Source organism: Gopherus flavomarginatus, chromosome 12 (genome assembly GCF_025201925.1).
Source record: "Gopherus flavomarginatus isolate rGopFla2 chromosome 12, rGopFla2.mat.asm, whole genome shotgun sequence".
NCBI lineage: Eukaryota > Metazoa > Chordata > Testudines > Testudinidae > Gopherus > Gopherus flavomarginatus.
The window spans coordinates 7,382,681-7,396,653 of NC_066628.1; the positions used below are offsets into that span (position 1 = coordinate 7,382,681).

Genomic DNA, 13,973 nt, shown 5'->3' on the forward strand with positions numbered 1-13,973 from the left:
GCATAGGACAGAGACAGACACAGGCTAGTTAGTGACACATCACAGTAAACCCAAACTCTCTTCCTACAGGTGCAGTCAATGCCAGCTCCAGAATTTTTGTCACCCCAATCGGTGAAAAAAAAAGAGAAAAAAGGAAGAACGCGATTGAGCTGCCACTGAAGAGGAAGACAGCGAGTGAAGGACTCGCTGCCGAATTGCTGCCGAACACTGAAATGGGCAGATTGAGCTGCTGCTGCCGATCCGGACGTGCTGGCCCGACAACTGATGCACTGCCACTGCTTTCTATTGCCGCCCCAGGCCCGTGCTTCCTTTGCTGGTGCCTGGAGCCCACCCTGGGTGCAATATTCCCTGTGGGTGCTAGGGGGACACAACCAAGTTGGGAAGCAAATCCCATGACGCTGCCTCCGGCACCTGCAGCTGGGACAGTAAAGTGGAACAAACATGAAGAATTGTTTGTAATATTTTATTTACAGTAAGTAGCTGGAAAGTAGCAAAGTAAAAGGAGCTGAGAAGGAGCTTTAATAACCAGAGCACGACCAGGAGATCCCCAGCTACTGAGAACAGTTTTCTCTATGGCACTAAAACAGCACCAGTGGCCAGGGAATTATATAGGGAATTAATGAGTTACAGTCTCACTTTCAGTAACATGTAATAAATCTCCCCGTCCCACTCATGTTCCTTTTTCCTCCATACTGTCCTTTTCTATTCATCATTGTTCTAGCCTCACTTTGCTTCCCTCTTTATTTCCCTGTGTCTCTCCTCCCTGTCACAGATCATCCCCATCGGCTGCTCTCTTCTTTCCCTAATCTTATCCCTTCCCCTCGTGCTGATCATGGGCTGGGAGCCCCCAGTGCGATCTAAGGACACAGAACTGTACAAAACGCTCCCTGCAGCTGCCGCTTCTCCCCAACCCCCCAAATCCTGATTGATTCATGCTGTGTCCCTGCCACCCCCACCTCCACCTGTCCCCTGCCTGGCTGTTAGTGCTACCCCCTGCCCAGCCCCCACCTCTGCCCCTCTGGGCTCCTCTTCCCCTGCTGCAGCCCCAGCAGTTTTTCCCCTCCCCCTCCCTCGCTGAGGCTGCAAAGAGGGAGGGGGAGGTGCTTCCAGCAGCCATAGAAATGAAGAGAAAGGGGCTGGGTAGATGGGAGTCCTCCAAGATCTAAGAGACTTGGGTCCATGAGGCTAGAGAGGCTGAATTCCTGTTCCCCTCTTTGCTGTGTGTCTCAGGGACACAGTCTGAGTCGGGCTCCCCGCCCTACCCAGAACCAGGGTCGGATTCTCCCCCCAGGGACAGAGCCCGGCGGGAAAGTGAAGATCGGGGCCTCGTCACCAGCATCGATAAATGTCACCTGCCCCCGGTCACAGTCCAGACAAACCCGGATCCTGCTGGGGACCCGGCTCAGGGGCAGGGGGGTCACAGGGGAGGTGAGAGCCCGGAACTGACCCCCCCAGCACTCCACAGCCCAGATCCCCCCCTCAGGGCTACGGCTGATCTCTCCCTTCCTCCCCACAGACTCGCTGGCCACCCCCACAGCCCAGTATTGCCCGGCCCCCACCTCCACCTCCCAGCAATGTCTCCCCGAGGTGAATCCCTCACAGCCCAGCACACAGGGCTTAGTGTCAAATCTCTCAGGGTTGCTGGGCAGTTGCTGGCATATGTCTCCGTATCTCACATGTTTCCGATCCTCAGACAGGATGAGTTTGGGATGAGCCGTTTCTGGATCCAAAGTCACAGTCACAATCACTGGGGAGAGAGAATCAGAGTGTTAGGGGCAGAGCTTGGCTCTGGGGGAGGCTGGGACCATTTTTCAAGCTCCCCAGCAGCCCTGTCCTGGCTGGGACAGGCCTGGATCGGAGGGAGTTGCTCCTGTTCTGGGCACCAGAGACTGAACAGGGATGTCACTGCAGTTCCTCAGTCTCTGTAAGGAGACCCAATTAATTAGTTTCCCATTTGCTTGCATAAGCTTCAGGTCCCAGCTACCCCTGTTGTTCTGTTCCATTACCAGCATGAGGGACACATCAAGAAAGGCTTCAGTGAGCAGTGGCAGCTCCAGGTACCAGTGCTCCAAACGCATGCCTGGGGCGACAAGCCGCGGGGGGGCGCATTGCTGGTCGCTGCGAGGGCAGCAGCAGGCAACCTTTGGTGGCATGCCTGCGGGAGGTCCGCCAGTCCCGCTGCTTCGGCGGCAATTTGGCAGTGGGTACACTCAAGCTGCAGGACCGGGGACCTCCCACAGGCAAGCCGCCGAAGGCAGCCTGCCTGCCGTGCTTGGGGAGGCAGAATAGCTGGATCCACCACTGTTAGTGAGGAGGGAGCAGAGGAAGCAGGTACGGTTTTGAAGTCCAGAGGGAATCTCCCTCCTCTAATGCAGTCTCCACTCCCAGGCCAGGGAACAGAGAGGAAGGTGTAGCATTGGGGAAGAGCTGCTTTAAACCAGAGAGTAGGAGGTGGCATTGGGTGGGGGAGCCCCATCCCCAGCCTAGAGAGAAGGGAAAAGCTGCCAGCATCACAGGGAGAGCATCTCCCCAATCCAGGAAGCAGGGAGCAGCCCAACCCTGCCCAAAGGAAAGGCAGGATGTTGGAGAAGAGCGATGGGGAAACCCCCTCCCCGCACTGGGATAAAGCAGAGGGATGCAGGGCTGCCTGGGGGGGGAGGGGGCGCAAGTGGGGCAATTTGCCCCGGGCACCACAGGGGCCCCCACAAGAGTTTTTCGGGGCCCCTGGAGTGGGGTCCTTCACTCACTCCGGGGGCTTCGGAGCTTCTTCCGCTCCAGGTCTTCGGCGGCGGGGGGTCCTTCTGCATCGGGGTGGAAGGACCCCCTGCCACCAAATTACCGCCAAAGCGGGACCCGCTGCCAAAGTGCTGGGTCTTCTGTGGCAATTAGGCGGCGGGGAGCCCCCGCTGTAGGTCTTCGGGGCACTTCGGCAGTGGGTCTCAGAGTGGAAGGACCCCCTGCCGCCAAACTACTGCCAAAGCGGGGGCCCCCCACCGCTGAAGACCCCAGGCCCCCTGAATCCTCTGGGCGGCCGTGGAGGGATGTGTCAGCCCTCAGGGCAGGGAGCTCTGTTTGGGTGCTGCTCAGGGAGAGTGTTTCTATTCAGCAGCGTGGGCATGAACTCAGCACTAAGGTCAGTGTCATGGCTATTTAGGATGACCAGACATCCAGATTTTATCGAGACTGTCCCGATATTTACTTGTTTGTCCTGCGTCCCAACCAAATATCGGTCGGGATGCAAATTGTCTTGATATTTTGCCCTCTGGCACACAGGCTCACTCCCCCCACGCCTCAACTCTGCCCGGCTCCACCCCAACTCCGCCTCTTCCCTCCCCCATTGGATCCCTCCCCAAATTCCCCACCCAGGCCCCACTTCTTCCTCAAGCACACCGCATTCCTCCTCCTCCCCATCCCTCCCAGGCCTGCGCTAATCAGCTGTATGCAGAGTAAGCGCTGGAGGTGGGGCGGGGGGGAAGCAGGACGTGGCAGCCTGCTCAGGGGAGGTGGAGGCGGAGCGGAGGTGAGCTGGTGCTGAGGGACAGGGCGTGGAGCTGCCGGTGGGTTCTCAGCCCCCACCAATTTTTCCTATGCTCCGGCGGCTCTTGTTGTTTTCTTTTCCCCCCTCTGCCGCCGGCTCTTGGGGTTTTTTTTTTTTGCTCCAGCGGCACACACACACACATACCCGCGTCCCGATATTTCATGTCTCTCTTCTGGTCACCCTAGAACTATTTGTGTGATGTCAGCTTGGGATCATCCCAGGTGTTCCAGCACCTTGGTAGAAGTTGGGGAGAGAGGTACTAGGTCGCTCTGCCCTCTCCAGGACCCTGCCCCACTCTTCATCTTCCCGCCAAGGCCCTGCCCCTGGCCAGGATAGGAGCCTTGGCCACTCTGGAGAGCCCCTGATCCTCCATCTTCCCATATCCCCTCTCTCTGGTGTGCACCACTCAGGGCAGGTGGAGGGTCCAGGGGGAAGAGGAGCAGGAGGGGGGCCACTGAGAGGGGCCAGCACCGGGAAGAAGCTGCGCTAAAAAGGGGAAGCTGATCAGCTGCCCCTCAACGAAGCACAGTCATTGCCTGCTATGCTCCACCCCTGCCCAAGGCTTGCAGTTTGGGAGGGCGGGGGGGAACATGGCCTGCTATCCCCAAACTATGCCCATGTTAAAAAGTGGGTGGGCTTGGCCCCCTGGCCGTCCATGTTCCAGTGCCCCTGGATCTCCTCGCTGTTTAATGGGTTATTTTTAGGGCTGTGTGTGTGTTGATTTTTTTGGTAACTTTAGTTATAATCTCATGAAGATGTTTTCACTGGCATTTTCTCATAATGTAAAGACAATCTCCAGCTGCAAACTCACCCTGTCTGTATGCTCCTAGGAATTCCTCAATTCGTGTCTCCAGAGTGTCTGGCGGGGGAAAGGAGACGAGATTTCAGGCTATCATATTTATAACAGCGTCCCCACTCTGATCGCATAGAACTGTGTTTTCATCATGACAGAGAAACAGAGCGAGAGGCCCAGAGACACACTCAGGCATTTAATATAAACTAACTGAAACCTTCTATTTCCTCTCTCATTCAGGCATTTCCCAGCAATGGAAACAATATCCTTGAAGCATCACAACTATCCCAGGACTCATAGATTCATAGACTCTAGGACTGGAAGGGACCTCGAGAGGTCATCGAGTCCAGTCCCTTGCCCTCATGGCAGGACCAAATACTGTCTAGACCATCCCTAATAGACATTTATCTAACCTACTCTTAAATACCTCCAGAGATGGAGATTCCACAACTTCCCTAGGCAATCTATTCCAGTGTTTAACTATCCTGACAGTTAGGAACTTTTTCCTAATGTCCAACCTAAATCTCCCTTGCTGCAGTTTAAGCCCATTGCTTCTTGTTCTATCATTGGAGGCTAAGGTGAACAAGTTTTCTCCCTCCTCCTGATGACACCCTTTTAGATACCTCAAAACTGCTATCATGTCCCCTCTCAGTCTTCTCTTTTCCAAACTAAACAAACCCAATTCCTTCAGCCTTCCTTCATAGGTCATGTTCTCAAGACCTTTAATCATTCTTGTTGCTCTTCTCTGGACCCTCTCCAATTTCTCCACATCTTTCTTGAAATGCGGTGCCCAGAACTGGACACAATATTCCAGTTGAGGCCTAACCAGCGCAGAGTAAAGCGGAAGAATGACTTCTCGTGTCTTGTTTACAACACACCTGTTAATGCATCCCAGAATCACGTTTGCTTTTTTTGCAACAGCATCACACTGTTGACTCATATTAAGCTTGTAGTCTGCTATGACCACTAGATCTCTTTCTGCCATACTCCTTCCTAGACAGTCTCTTCCCATTCTGTATGTGTGAAACTGATTGTTCCTTCCTAAGTGGAGCACTTTGCATTTATCTTTATTGAACTTCATCCTGTTTACCTCAGACCATTTCTCCAATTTGTCCAGATCATTTTGAATTTTGACCCTGTCCTCCAAAACAGTTGCAATCCCTCCCAGTTTGGTATTGTCCGCAAACTTAATAAGCGTACTTTCTATGCCAACATCTAAATCGTTGATGAAGATATTGAACAGAGGCGGTCCCAAAAAAGAACCCCTGCGGAACCCCACTTGTTATACCTTTCCAGCAGGATTGGGAGCCATTAATAACTACTCTCTGAGTACGGTTATCCAGCCAGTTATGCACCCACCTTATAGTAGCCCCGTACTTTCCTAGTTTATCTATAAGAATATCATGTGAGACCGTATCAAATGCCTTACTAAAGTCTAGGTATATCACATCCACCGCTTCTCCCTTATCCACAAGGCTCGTTATCCTATCAAAGAATGCTATCAGATTAGTTTGACACGATTTGTTCTTTACAAATCCATGCTGGCTATTCCCTATCACCTTACCACTTCCAAGTGTTTGCAGATGATTTCTTTAATTACCTGCTCCATTATCTTCCCTGGCACAGAAGTTAAACTAACTGGTCTGTAGTTTCCTGGGTTGTTTTTATTTCCCTTTTTATAGATGGGCACTATATTTGCCCCCTTCCAGTCTTCTGGAATCTCCCCGTCTCCCATGATTTCCCAAAGATAATAGCTAGAGGCTCAGATACCTCCTCTATTAACTCCTTGAGTATTCTAGGATGCATTTCATCAGGCCCTGGTGACTTGCAGGCATCTAACTTTTCTAAGTGATTTTTTACTTGCTCTTTTTTAATTTTCTCTTCTAAACCTACCCTCTTCCCGTAAGCATTCACTATATTAGACATTCCTTCAGACTTCTCAGTGAAGACCAAAACAAAGAAGTCATTAAGCATCTCTGCCATTTCCAAGTCTCCCGTTACTGTTTCCCCCTCCTCCCTGAGCAGTGGGCCTACCCTGTCCTTGGTCTTCCTCTTGCTTCTAATGTATTGATAAAAAGTCTTCTTGTTTCCCTTTATTCCCATAGCTAGTTTGAGCTCATTTTGTGCCTTTGCCTTTCTAATCTTGCCTCTGCATTCCTGTGTTATTTGCCTATATTCGTCCTTTGTAATCTGACCTAGTTTCCGTTTTTTATATGATGCCTTTTTATTTTGTAGGTCACGCAAGATCTCATGGTTAAGCCAAGGTAGTCTTTTGCCACATTTTCTATCTTTCCTAACCATCGGAATAGCTTGCTTTTGGGCCCTTAATAGCGTCCCTTTGAAAAACTGCCAACTCTCCTCAGTTGTTACAGACAATCTGTAAGAGATTTACTTTTCCCCTCATAATTCCCTCCTCCCCTCAGACTCCAGTTGGTTTGTCTCATTCACTCACTGCCTTTTGTCGTAACCCAGACCCAGATCATACAAAGACTTTGTCATAAAAGTAACTTTACACACTTTGGTCCCTTTAGCCTGGGGTAGGGAGCATCATGTTGTGAGACGGACACTTGACAAAATTACTGGACTTAGTGATGGACATTGGCGGGGTGTTATGTCATTCAGTCATCATTCAACCCATAAAATAACGCAATTTTCCACACTGAAAAAAACATAACCTAGCTAGGTAGTTAATAAATAATAAACAATAATAATAATAATAATAATAAATTCAATTCACTTTAGTGTTTTTGAATGAACCTCACTGCCGCAGTCAATTTTTTTTTTTTAGGATGGGGGCATTGAAATAAATATTTATCCTAAAACCATATTTCAGTGCATTCTTGTCACTACTATTTTTCTTGTTTAAATAATATGTCTTATGGGGGGGAGGAGTGTGTGTGTCCCACCTTTACACCACTTACCCCATATCTCTCCCCTGTCTGTGTCCCTTACATGGGAGATCCCCCATCATGTCACAGGATGTGGGAAGCAGAGGAGGGGGGTCTCTCAGGGGAGCAGGGTTTCCCACCCCCTCATGGTGATCAGGGCACCCCTCTCTGGGCAGGAGTTATCCCAGGGTGGGTGGGAACCTCTTCTGCCTCCTGACCAGGATATAGGGACAAGCTCTGGCTGTGGGTGAAGGTCTGTTGTGAGCAGGGACAAGGTGGAACAAATTCTTGGCGGGGTGGGGCGGGGGACTCACTTCTAGTGGATCCCTGAAGTGGCTTCCCATTGTCTCTCATCCCTGCTGCTGCTGGAGAGCTAGGCTGAGGGGGTCTATGCAGCTGGGGGAGGGGTAGCACTGAGGGGCTGGAGCTAGGCTGAGGGAGGCTGGGCAGAGGGGGGTGGCACTGAAGGGCTGGAGCTGGGCTGAGGAGGACTGTGCATCCAGCCACAGAGAAGTCCATTACCCCCTGTGTGGAGACAAAGGTCAAAGTGATGTGTGCATAATCAGTGGTAATAAACCAATGAGAGAAGAGAACAAGAACATGAAAATAGCTTGAACAAAAAAAGCCCTGCCAATGAAATGTTCATGCATATGCAGTGTATGACCTATATAAGATATTTAATATTCATATCACTCAAAGGTGATTGGAAAAGAACTAGTAAATATGCAATTTGGATGCGTATAATATGTCAGACATTGTAAGGAGTAATCAGAACATCATAGGAGAAATCCCCCATGACCCACCTATGCCCCAGAAGAAGGGAACTGGCCAGAACTTCTTTCTATATGCAGTGGCTGGTAGCAAATATCCCAGTGGCTGGTGATGGGCCACTAGACGGGGAGGGCTCTGAGTTAGAGACAAATTTTTCCCACGTGTCTGATTGTTGGGTCTTGCTGAAATGCTGAGAGTTCAGCTAACCAACATATTTGAAATAGGGAAGGAATTTTCCAGCAAGTCAAATTGCCAGAGATCCTGTTTGGTTGGTTGTTTTTTTTTCCCCCTTCCTCTTCCATATGGGGCACATATCATTTACAGATGTTAAACTACAATAAATGGTGGTTTCAGAGTGGCAGCCGTGTTAGTCTGTATCCGCAAAAAGAACAGGAGTACTTGTGGCACCTTAGAGACTAACAAATTTATTTCAGCATGAGCTTTTGTGAGCTACATCTGAAGAAGTGAGCTGTAGCTCACGAAAGCTCATGCTGAAATAAATTTGTTAGTCTCTAAGGTGCCACAAGTACTCCTGTTCTTTTTACAATAAATGGTGGACTCTCTGTAACTTGAAGTCTTTAAATCAGTATTTGAGGACTTCAGTAAGTCAGCCAAAGTTTACAGGAGGTCAGAGCAGATGGATCATGATGATCCCTTCTGAAGTTAAAGTCTATGAGTCATTTCTTATTTTGTAACTGTAATTGAAAGGTATGTTTTTGGTGCAAACAAAGGTTTGAATGAATCAACTGGAGTGTTTTGGACCCAAGTATCTGGCATTCACACCCAACAATTAAATAGAAGCATCATCTAAGTGTGACCCAATTGACCAGCAACATTTTCTTCCCACAGTCTCAGAAGCTCATCCCAATTTGCATTCTTAGATCCATTTTAGGTACCTTTGAACTTCCTCAGAGTCTCTGAAACCACAAAGATTTTCTGGGAGAAGTTGCTGACTCGCTCTTCCAGTTCAGGAGAAATCTCCTTTGGCTGTTGGAACTTCCCCTTCTCACACCTAGAGAGAAAATATTTCATGTGATTATATTTCACTGTGTGACTCACTATAAGTTCTGGCTAGAGAGTTGCTGCTCTAATGTGCCTGGAGTTTAAATTCCTCGACTTCTCCCAGCCTCAAAGCAGGTGCAACACAGGCCACGGCCATACAACCTTCCCTTCAAAGGATTCATTAATATTGTGCAACTCTGGTCTGGAGAGATCAGCTCTGGGGACAAAAGGGGAATTGAGTCTCTATGGTCAATTTACTCCTTGGCCGCCATTCTCTGAGGGACAGGAGGTTCCTATGTGAAGTGCTGTAGAAATCTGTCCACTAAGAACTAGACTGAGACACCAACTCCCCCTTCCCTAGCTCATTCCTCACAGGTCTCCTAACAACCCTCAGGCTGGGAAAAACTCTGGTGGGAAAGACTCTTGACCCCTGCTGCCCTGGGCTGAATGGTAACCAGGGCCCCAGCAGTGACAGGCCCATATTCCATCCCCACAATCCTGAGGCAGCCAGTCACCCAGGGAGGTGACATCTCTAGGAAACACATGAGGTCAGGCCTTGCCACTGAATGGAGAATTCCAGAGTCTTCTGAACCAGGGTGAGAACCGCAGGATTAAGTTTACCTGAGAAATTTATATCCAAAATGTGACCTTCCCCACACATGTTGCTCTGGAGATGCAGTGCTAACATCATCTCCATGCTCTTTCCCGGCATTGCCAAGTATGTGTGGGAGTGAGAGAGCCACGTACCTGCTTAAGGTGCTTCTGACATCCTAGAGGAGAGAGAGATTAAAAATAAATCTCAGTACCACCTCACACACACTTGGGATTCCAGGCAACGGATTTTGCAAATATAGGGAAAATCAGCCCTGCTCTGGCCCCAGGGCCACGGTTTCACTGAGCTAATGGGGCTTTTCCATCTCTAATATCAATGTGTCTGTGAGCCTGCAAAGAACAATCGTCATTCACATTTCAGCAATGCACACACTGAGTTACACTGAGACCTCTGACTGCTGGATCCCTGTGCCCCTAGTTCAGGAATTGTCCTGTCCCTGTGTTGGGATTTGAGATGTTTCCAGTTCAATCTCACCTGCAGGAATTCACTTGCTGGCTTCTGACACTTTCCCTCCATCTCACTGATCAGTTCACTGAGATGGGAAATCTCCTCAGAGAGTTTGGTGATATTTTCATTCTGTATCTTCACAATCTCGTCGTCCAGCTTCTTCAGCTGGGCCAGCAGGAGTCGCTCTTGCTCCTCCAGGAACTGCTGGAGTTGCTGAAATTCAGACACAATCTTCTGCCTCTCAGTTTCTGTCTGTTTCTATAAGAAATAAGGAAAGGGCTGGTCAGGAACATGGAAGTAGCCTGATAACCTTCTATACAATCTTACAAGAGAGAGTTTCTTTACAATCTCTAACACATCTGTGTAGAGACCAGGACATGAGCCATCAGGCCTAGTGCTCAGAGCTGCAGTTGGAAATCGGGAACTGCAGCCAAAATCAGAGCCGGAGTCAAAGTCAGGATCTCAGCGAGGGTTGGGGCTACAGTCGAGCTCAGGAGTCATGCCGATGGCTGAGTCAGAATCAGTGTCTGGAGTCACACCAGGGATCGGGTCTGGAGTTGGAGTCAGGGCAGCCACACGAAGGGTTAAGCTGGAGTCAGATAACAGTACTGCAGGTCAAACCTGAGTCAGGGACAATGCCAGGGCCATGCCAGAATCAGGGTCCAGTCCAGCAGCAGATCGGAAGTTCACTCAGTTGTTTGGACAACTTCACTTGACTCCTGCTGGTGTAATTCATGCATTCAAACGTCTGCTCCAAATCGGGAGCTTGGTAGGCAGATCCTCTGCTGGGAGTTCCACTAACTCCTCCCCTGCTGGCTCTGGAGAGCAGTTGGGTTGTAATGACAGTCTCTGTGGACTGAGGTTCAAAACCCACCATTCTTCACATCCTGACACTTGACTATACATTGTGATCACAAGGGAGAGGATTTTCTTACAGCTTCCCATTTGGCTCCAATCTCTCTGAAAGGGCGATCTCCATGTCTACTGCGATATAGTCAGTGCAGTTTGGGAGAAATGTTGTGAAAGTCACAAGGGGTAGTAATTAACTCATTAATTAAAATGTATCGTAGAACCTGCAGAAGATGCTGTTGTCTTTCTCCAGGGAGAGAACATTTGTGATATGCACACCTGTACACACACATACACACACACACACACACAGTATCCCATGATCATGGAGAAACACACACAAGACCACAGAGAAATCTACCAATAAACATCCCTCCCACCTCCATGTCCCAGCAGGTGAAGAACAATAGGCACCTACCAGATACTCCTGGCTTCTCTTCTCTCCAGTCACTTGAAATCCCAGCAGCTTTTCTCTCTCTTCCCTCAGAGTCTTCAAATGGGCTTGTATTTTTTCCTGACAAACAGAAATGATTTGGTGGGTTATTTTGAGGATTGTAGGGGGTGGATGAGGTGTTTTTCCACCCAAAATTCAAGATAACAGTCAGTTGTCCTAGATAGACTAGGTGGGTAAAGGAATATCTTCTGCTGGCCCAGCTCCTATTGGTTACAGAGTTACACACAACTCAGCTCTGGGGAACATACTCTTTCCCGGGTCTGAAGAAGAGCTCTGTGTAAGCTTGAAAGCTTGTCGTTCACCCACAGAAGCTGGCCATGAGCAGATATTACTTCACCTACCTTGTCTCTCTAATACCCCGGGACCAACGCAGTTACAATACTGTGTACAACAGTGGGTCGTTCTAGAGGTAGGACCTCAGAGACACCAAGGGAATGAAACCTTATTTATGGAAATTGGAAGTGTTTTATATTCAGAGTTGAGTTGTTACATCCACTTTCTCCATCAATTTAAACCAGCAGGAAACTGGTGTCCCATGGTGGTGAATTTATAAAGCTGTTTTTGAGCAGATTTCAGAAACAGTGATACCAATCCCAGAAGCCTCCGGGGGCAGCTATATAGGCCGGGATGCTCAAAGGAATCCAACTCCATTGACTTTCAGCCCTATACCCCCTGGGGATGGGACAGGTTGGACAGCACTGACCTAAGGTCTAGGGCAAAGCCCATTAGATGTGTTGGTTTGTGTTAGGAATAGCTGGGGTTGGCCCTAGTGTTGTCCTAGTCCCTTTCTGTGGCAATGGCCTCTGGGCAGCTACCCCACCGTCCCCAGCAAAGACTCCAGAAGCAGTGGCTTCTGGGAGATTATAAAAGGCTGCCCGGTGGGACTAATGGAACCACCTTGGTTGGTCCTTGCCCATGAACAGACGAGAACAGGTCAGACTGACACAGGTCCGCACTGCCCAGGGCTTACTTTTGCTGAAGATAAGTCGAATCCCAGTGGTACTTGGCATGGACCTGAGCTGTCTGGAGCCCTTGTGGGTGTGGACTCAAGGGGTTCCACACAGTGTTTAACCCAGTGATCTCTAGTGGAGGCCGGCACCATCTGAGTTTAACTCCTTGTGGAGCAGCACAGGACTTCAGAATCCCAGTGGGAAACCTCATCTCCCTGCTGGGCCTAGACCTGTATCAAGGAGTCTTTTCCTCCTAATCTCTGCACTTCATCACTGCTCAGTGCTGCTGAAAGGGGCAGAGTAGCTAGTGGTTAGGGCACTGAACTGGACCTTGGAAAACCAGGTTTTTATATCCCACTCTGATCTGCTGAATCACCTTGGACAAGTCACTTCCCCTCACTGTGCCTCAGTTTCCCCTCCCACTCTTTGTCTGTCTTGTCCAGTTGGACTGCAAATGGCTCAGGGTAGGGACTGGCCCTCACTGGATTTTGTGCAAGGCCCCCCACAATTGAGGTCAGAGCTCATCTGGGGTCTGTAGGGGATGCAAATATCAGTAAACACTGTGATACAACCAGTAATACCAGCCACAGCTTGTAACTCCCCATATCAGCTTTCATGCAGTGAAGGCTACACACAGCTGAATGATGCAGTTACACCATTAACCTGTAATTAACATCCAAAGTTATTACTCACTAGACTGGACAGGAACTCGGTACCTTGTACTCTTGGGCAGCCTCCTGTATGGGAACCACCATGTGAGTGCGGTGAGCCCGGGACTCTCTGCAGATCACACAGATGGGGCTTTGATCCTCTTCACAGAACAGTTTCAGAGCCTCCTGGTGTTCCCCACACACCCCGTCCCCTCCTCTTCCCTTTGCTGCCTGTAAACTCAGCCGCTTGGCAATTTCTAGGACATTTGCCAGCTGCCTGTTGGGCCTGAGGTTTCTCTGTTGCACAGTTTCTCTGCACTGAGGGCAGGAGGCGGCTGTATCGGATCCCTCCCAGCACTGGCTGATGCAGGCTCGGCAGAAATTGTGCCCACACTCCAGAGTGACAGGTTCTGTGAAATACTCCAGACAGACGGGACATGTCGCTTCCTCCTGGAGACTTTCCAGGGGGTTCTCTGCAGCCATGGCTCCCTCTGGGCAGTTTGTAACAGGCTTTGTTTCAAATTCCTGAATTCAAACTGTGCCCCGCCTGCAGCCGCAAGGGGGTGGATCCTTGCCTGAAAATGACTCATGCTGTTTGCTGAGCAGGAAGAACCCAGCCAATTTCACCCCTGGAGGCTTTGGTAAAAAATTTACCACTAGGGCTCCCGTCCTGCAATCAGCCCCTGAGCTAGTGGGGAGAGTCACTGAGGCAAAGTGAGACTGAACCTGGAGGAGCAGGAGCTGGGTGTCTAAGGAGCGATAGTCAGGCTGCGCAGAATTTTTTTATAATATATAATTTTGACAGATAATGTTTATTTTAAGCAATTTTTATATTTATTGATTTAAACTTTCACAACAATCTAGGTTTTAAGCATTTCATTCTAATTAAAATATTCACAGCTGTGGGAAAATATGGGGGGATCAGACAATATTTTGGTCAGACCAGAACTATTTAATGACGCTGGACACTGAGATTTAAAAAGTTGAAGCTTTAGAACTGTTAAAATTGTCTGTGAGC

The 13,973-nt window shown here is 49.4% G+C and overlaps 1 protein-coding gene across 1 annotated transcript; it reads right to left on the reverse strand.

The window, feature by feature from the left end:
- Positions 1 to 1,014: 1,014 nt before the first annotated feature.
- LOC127033305 (zinc finger protein RFP-like) lies at positions 1,015 to 13,495 on the reverse strand. Its single transcript, XM_050921286.1, has 7 exons — positions 13,022 to 13,495; positions 11,320 to 11,415; positions 10,080 to 10,310; positions 9,740 to 9,762; positions 8,887 to 9,002; positions 4,350 to 4,397; positions 1,015 to 1,747 (listed from the first exon to the last, which is right to left on the reverse strand). The coding sequence occupies exons 1-7, from the start codon at positions 13,436 to 13,438 to the stop codon at positions 1,227 to 1,229; spliced, it is 1,452 nt and encodes a 483-aa protein (XP_050777243.1). The 5' UTR covers positions 13,439 to 13,495; the 3' UTR covers positions 1,015 to 1,226.
- Positions 13,496 to 13,973: the final 478 nt, after the last annotated feature.

What these genes read in the sequence shown, in the direction of transcription:
- LOC127033305 (XM_050921286.1), bottom strand. Translation starts at nt 13,438, where the DNA reads ATGGCTGCAGAGAACCCCCTGGAAAGTCTCCAGGAGGAAGCGACATGT. An exon ending in AGGCTGCCCAAGAGTACAAG is followed by an intron (nt 11,416 to 13,021) that starts GTACCGAGTTCC and finishes TCTGTTTGTCAG; the next exon opens with GAAAAAATACAAGCCCATTT. An exon ending in GTCAGAAGCACCTTAAGCAG is followed by an intron (nt 9,003 to 9,739) that starts GTACGTGGCTCT and finishes TTTTCTCTCTAG; the next exon opens with GTGTGAGAAGGGGAAGTTCC.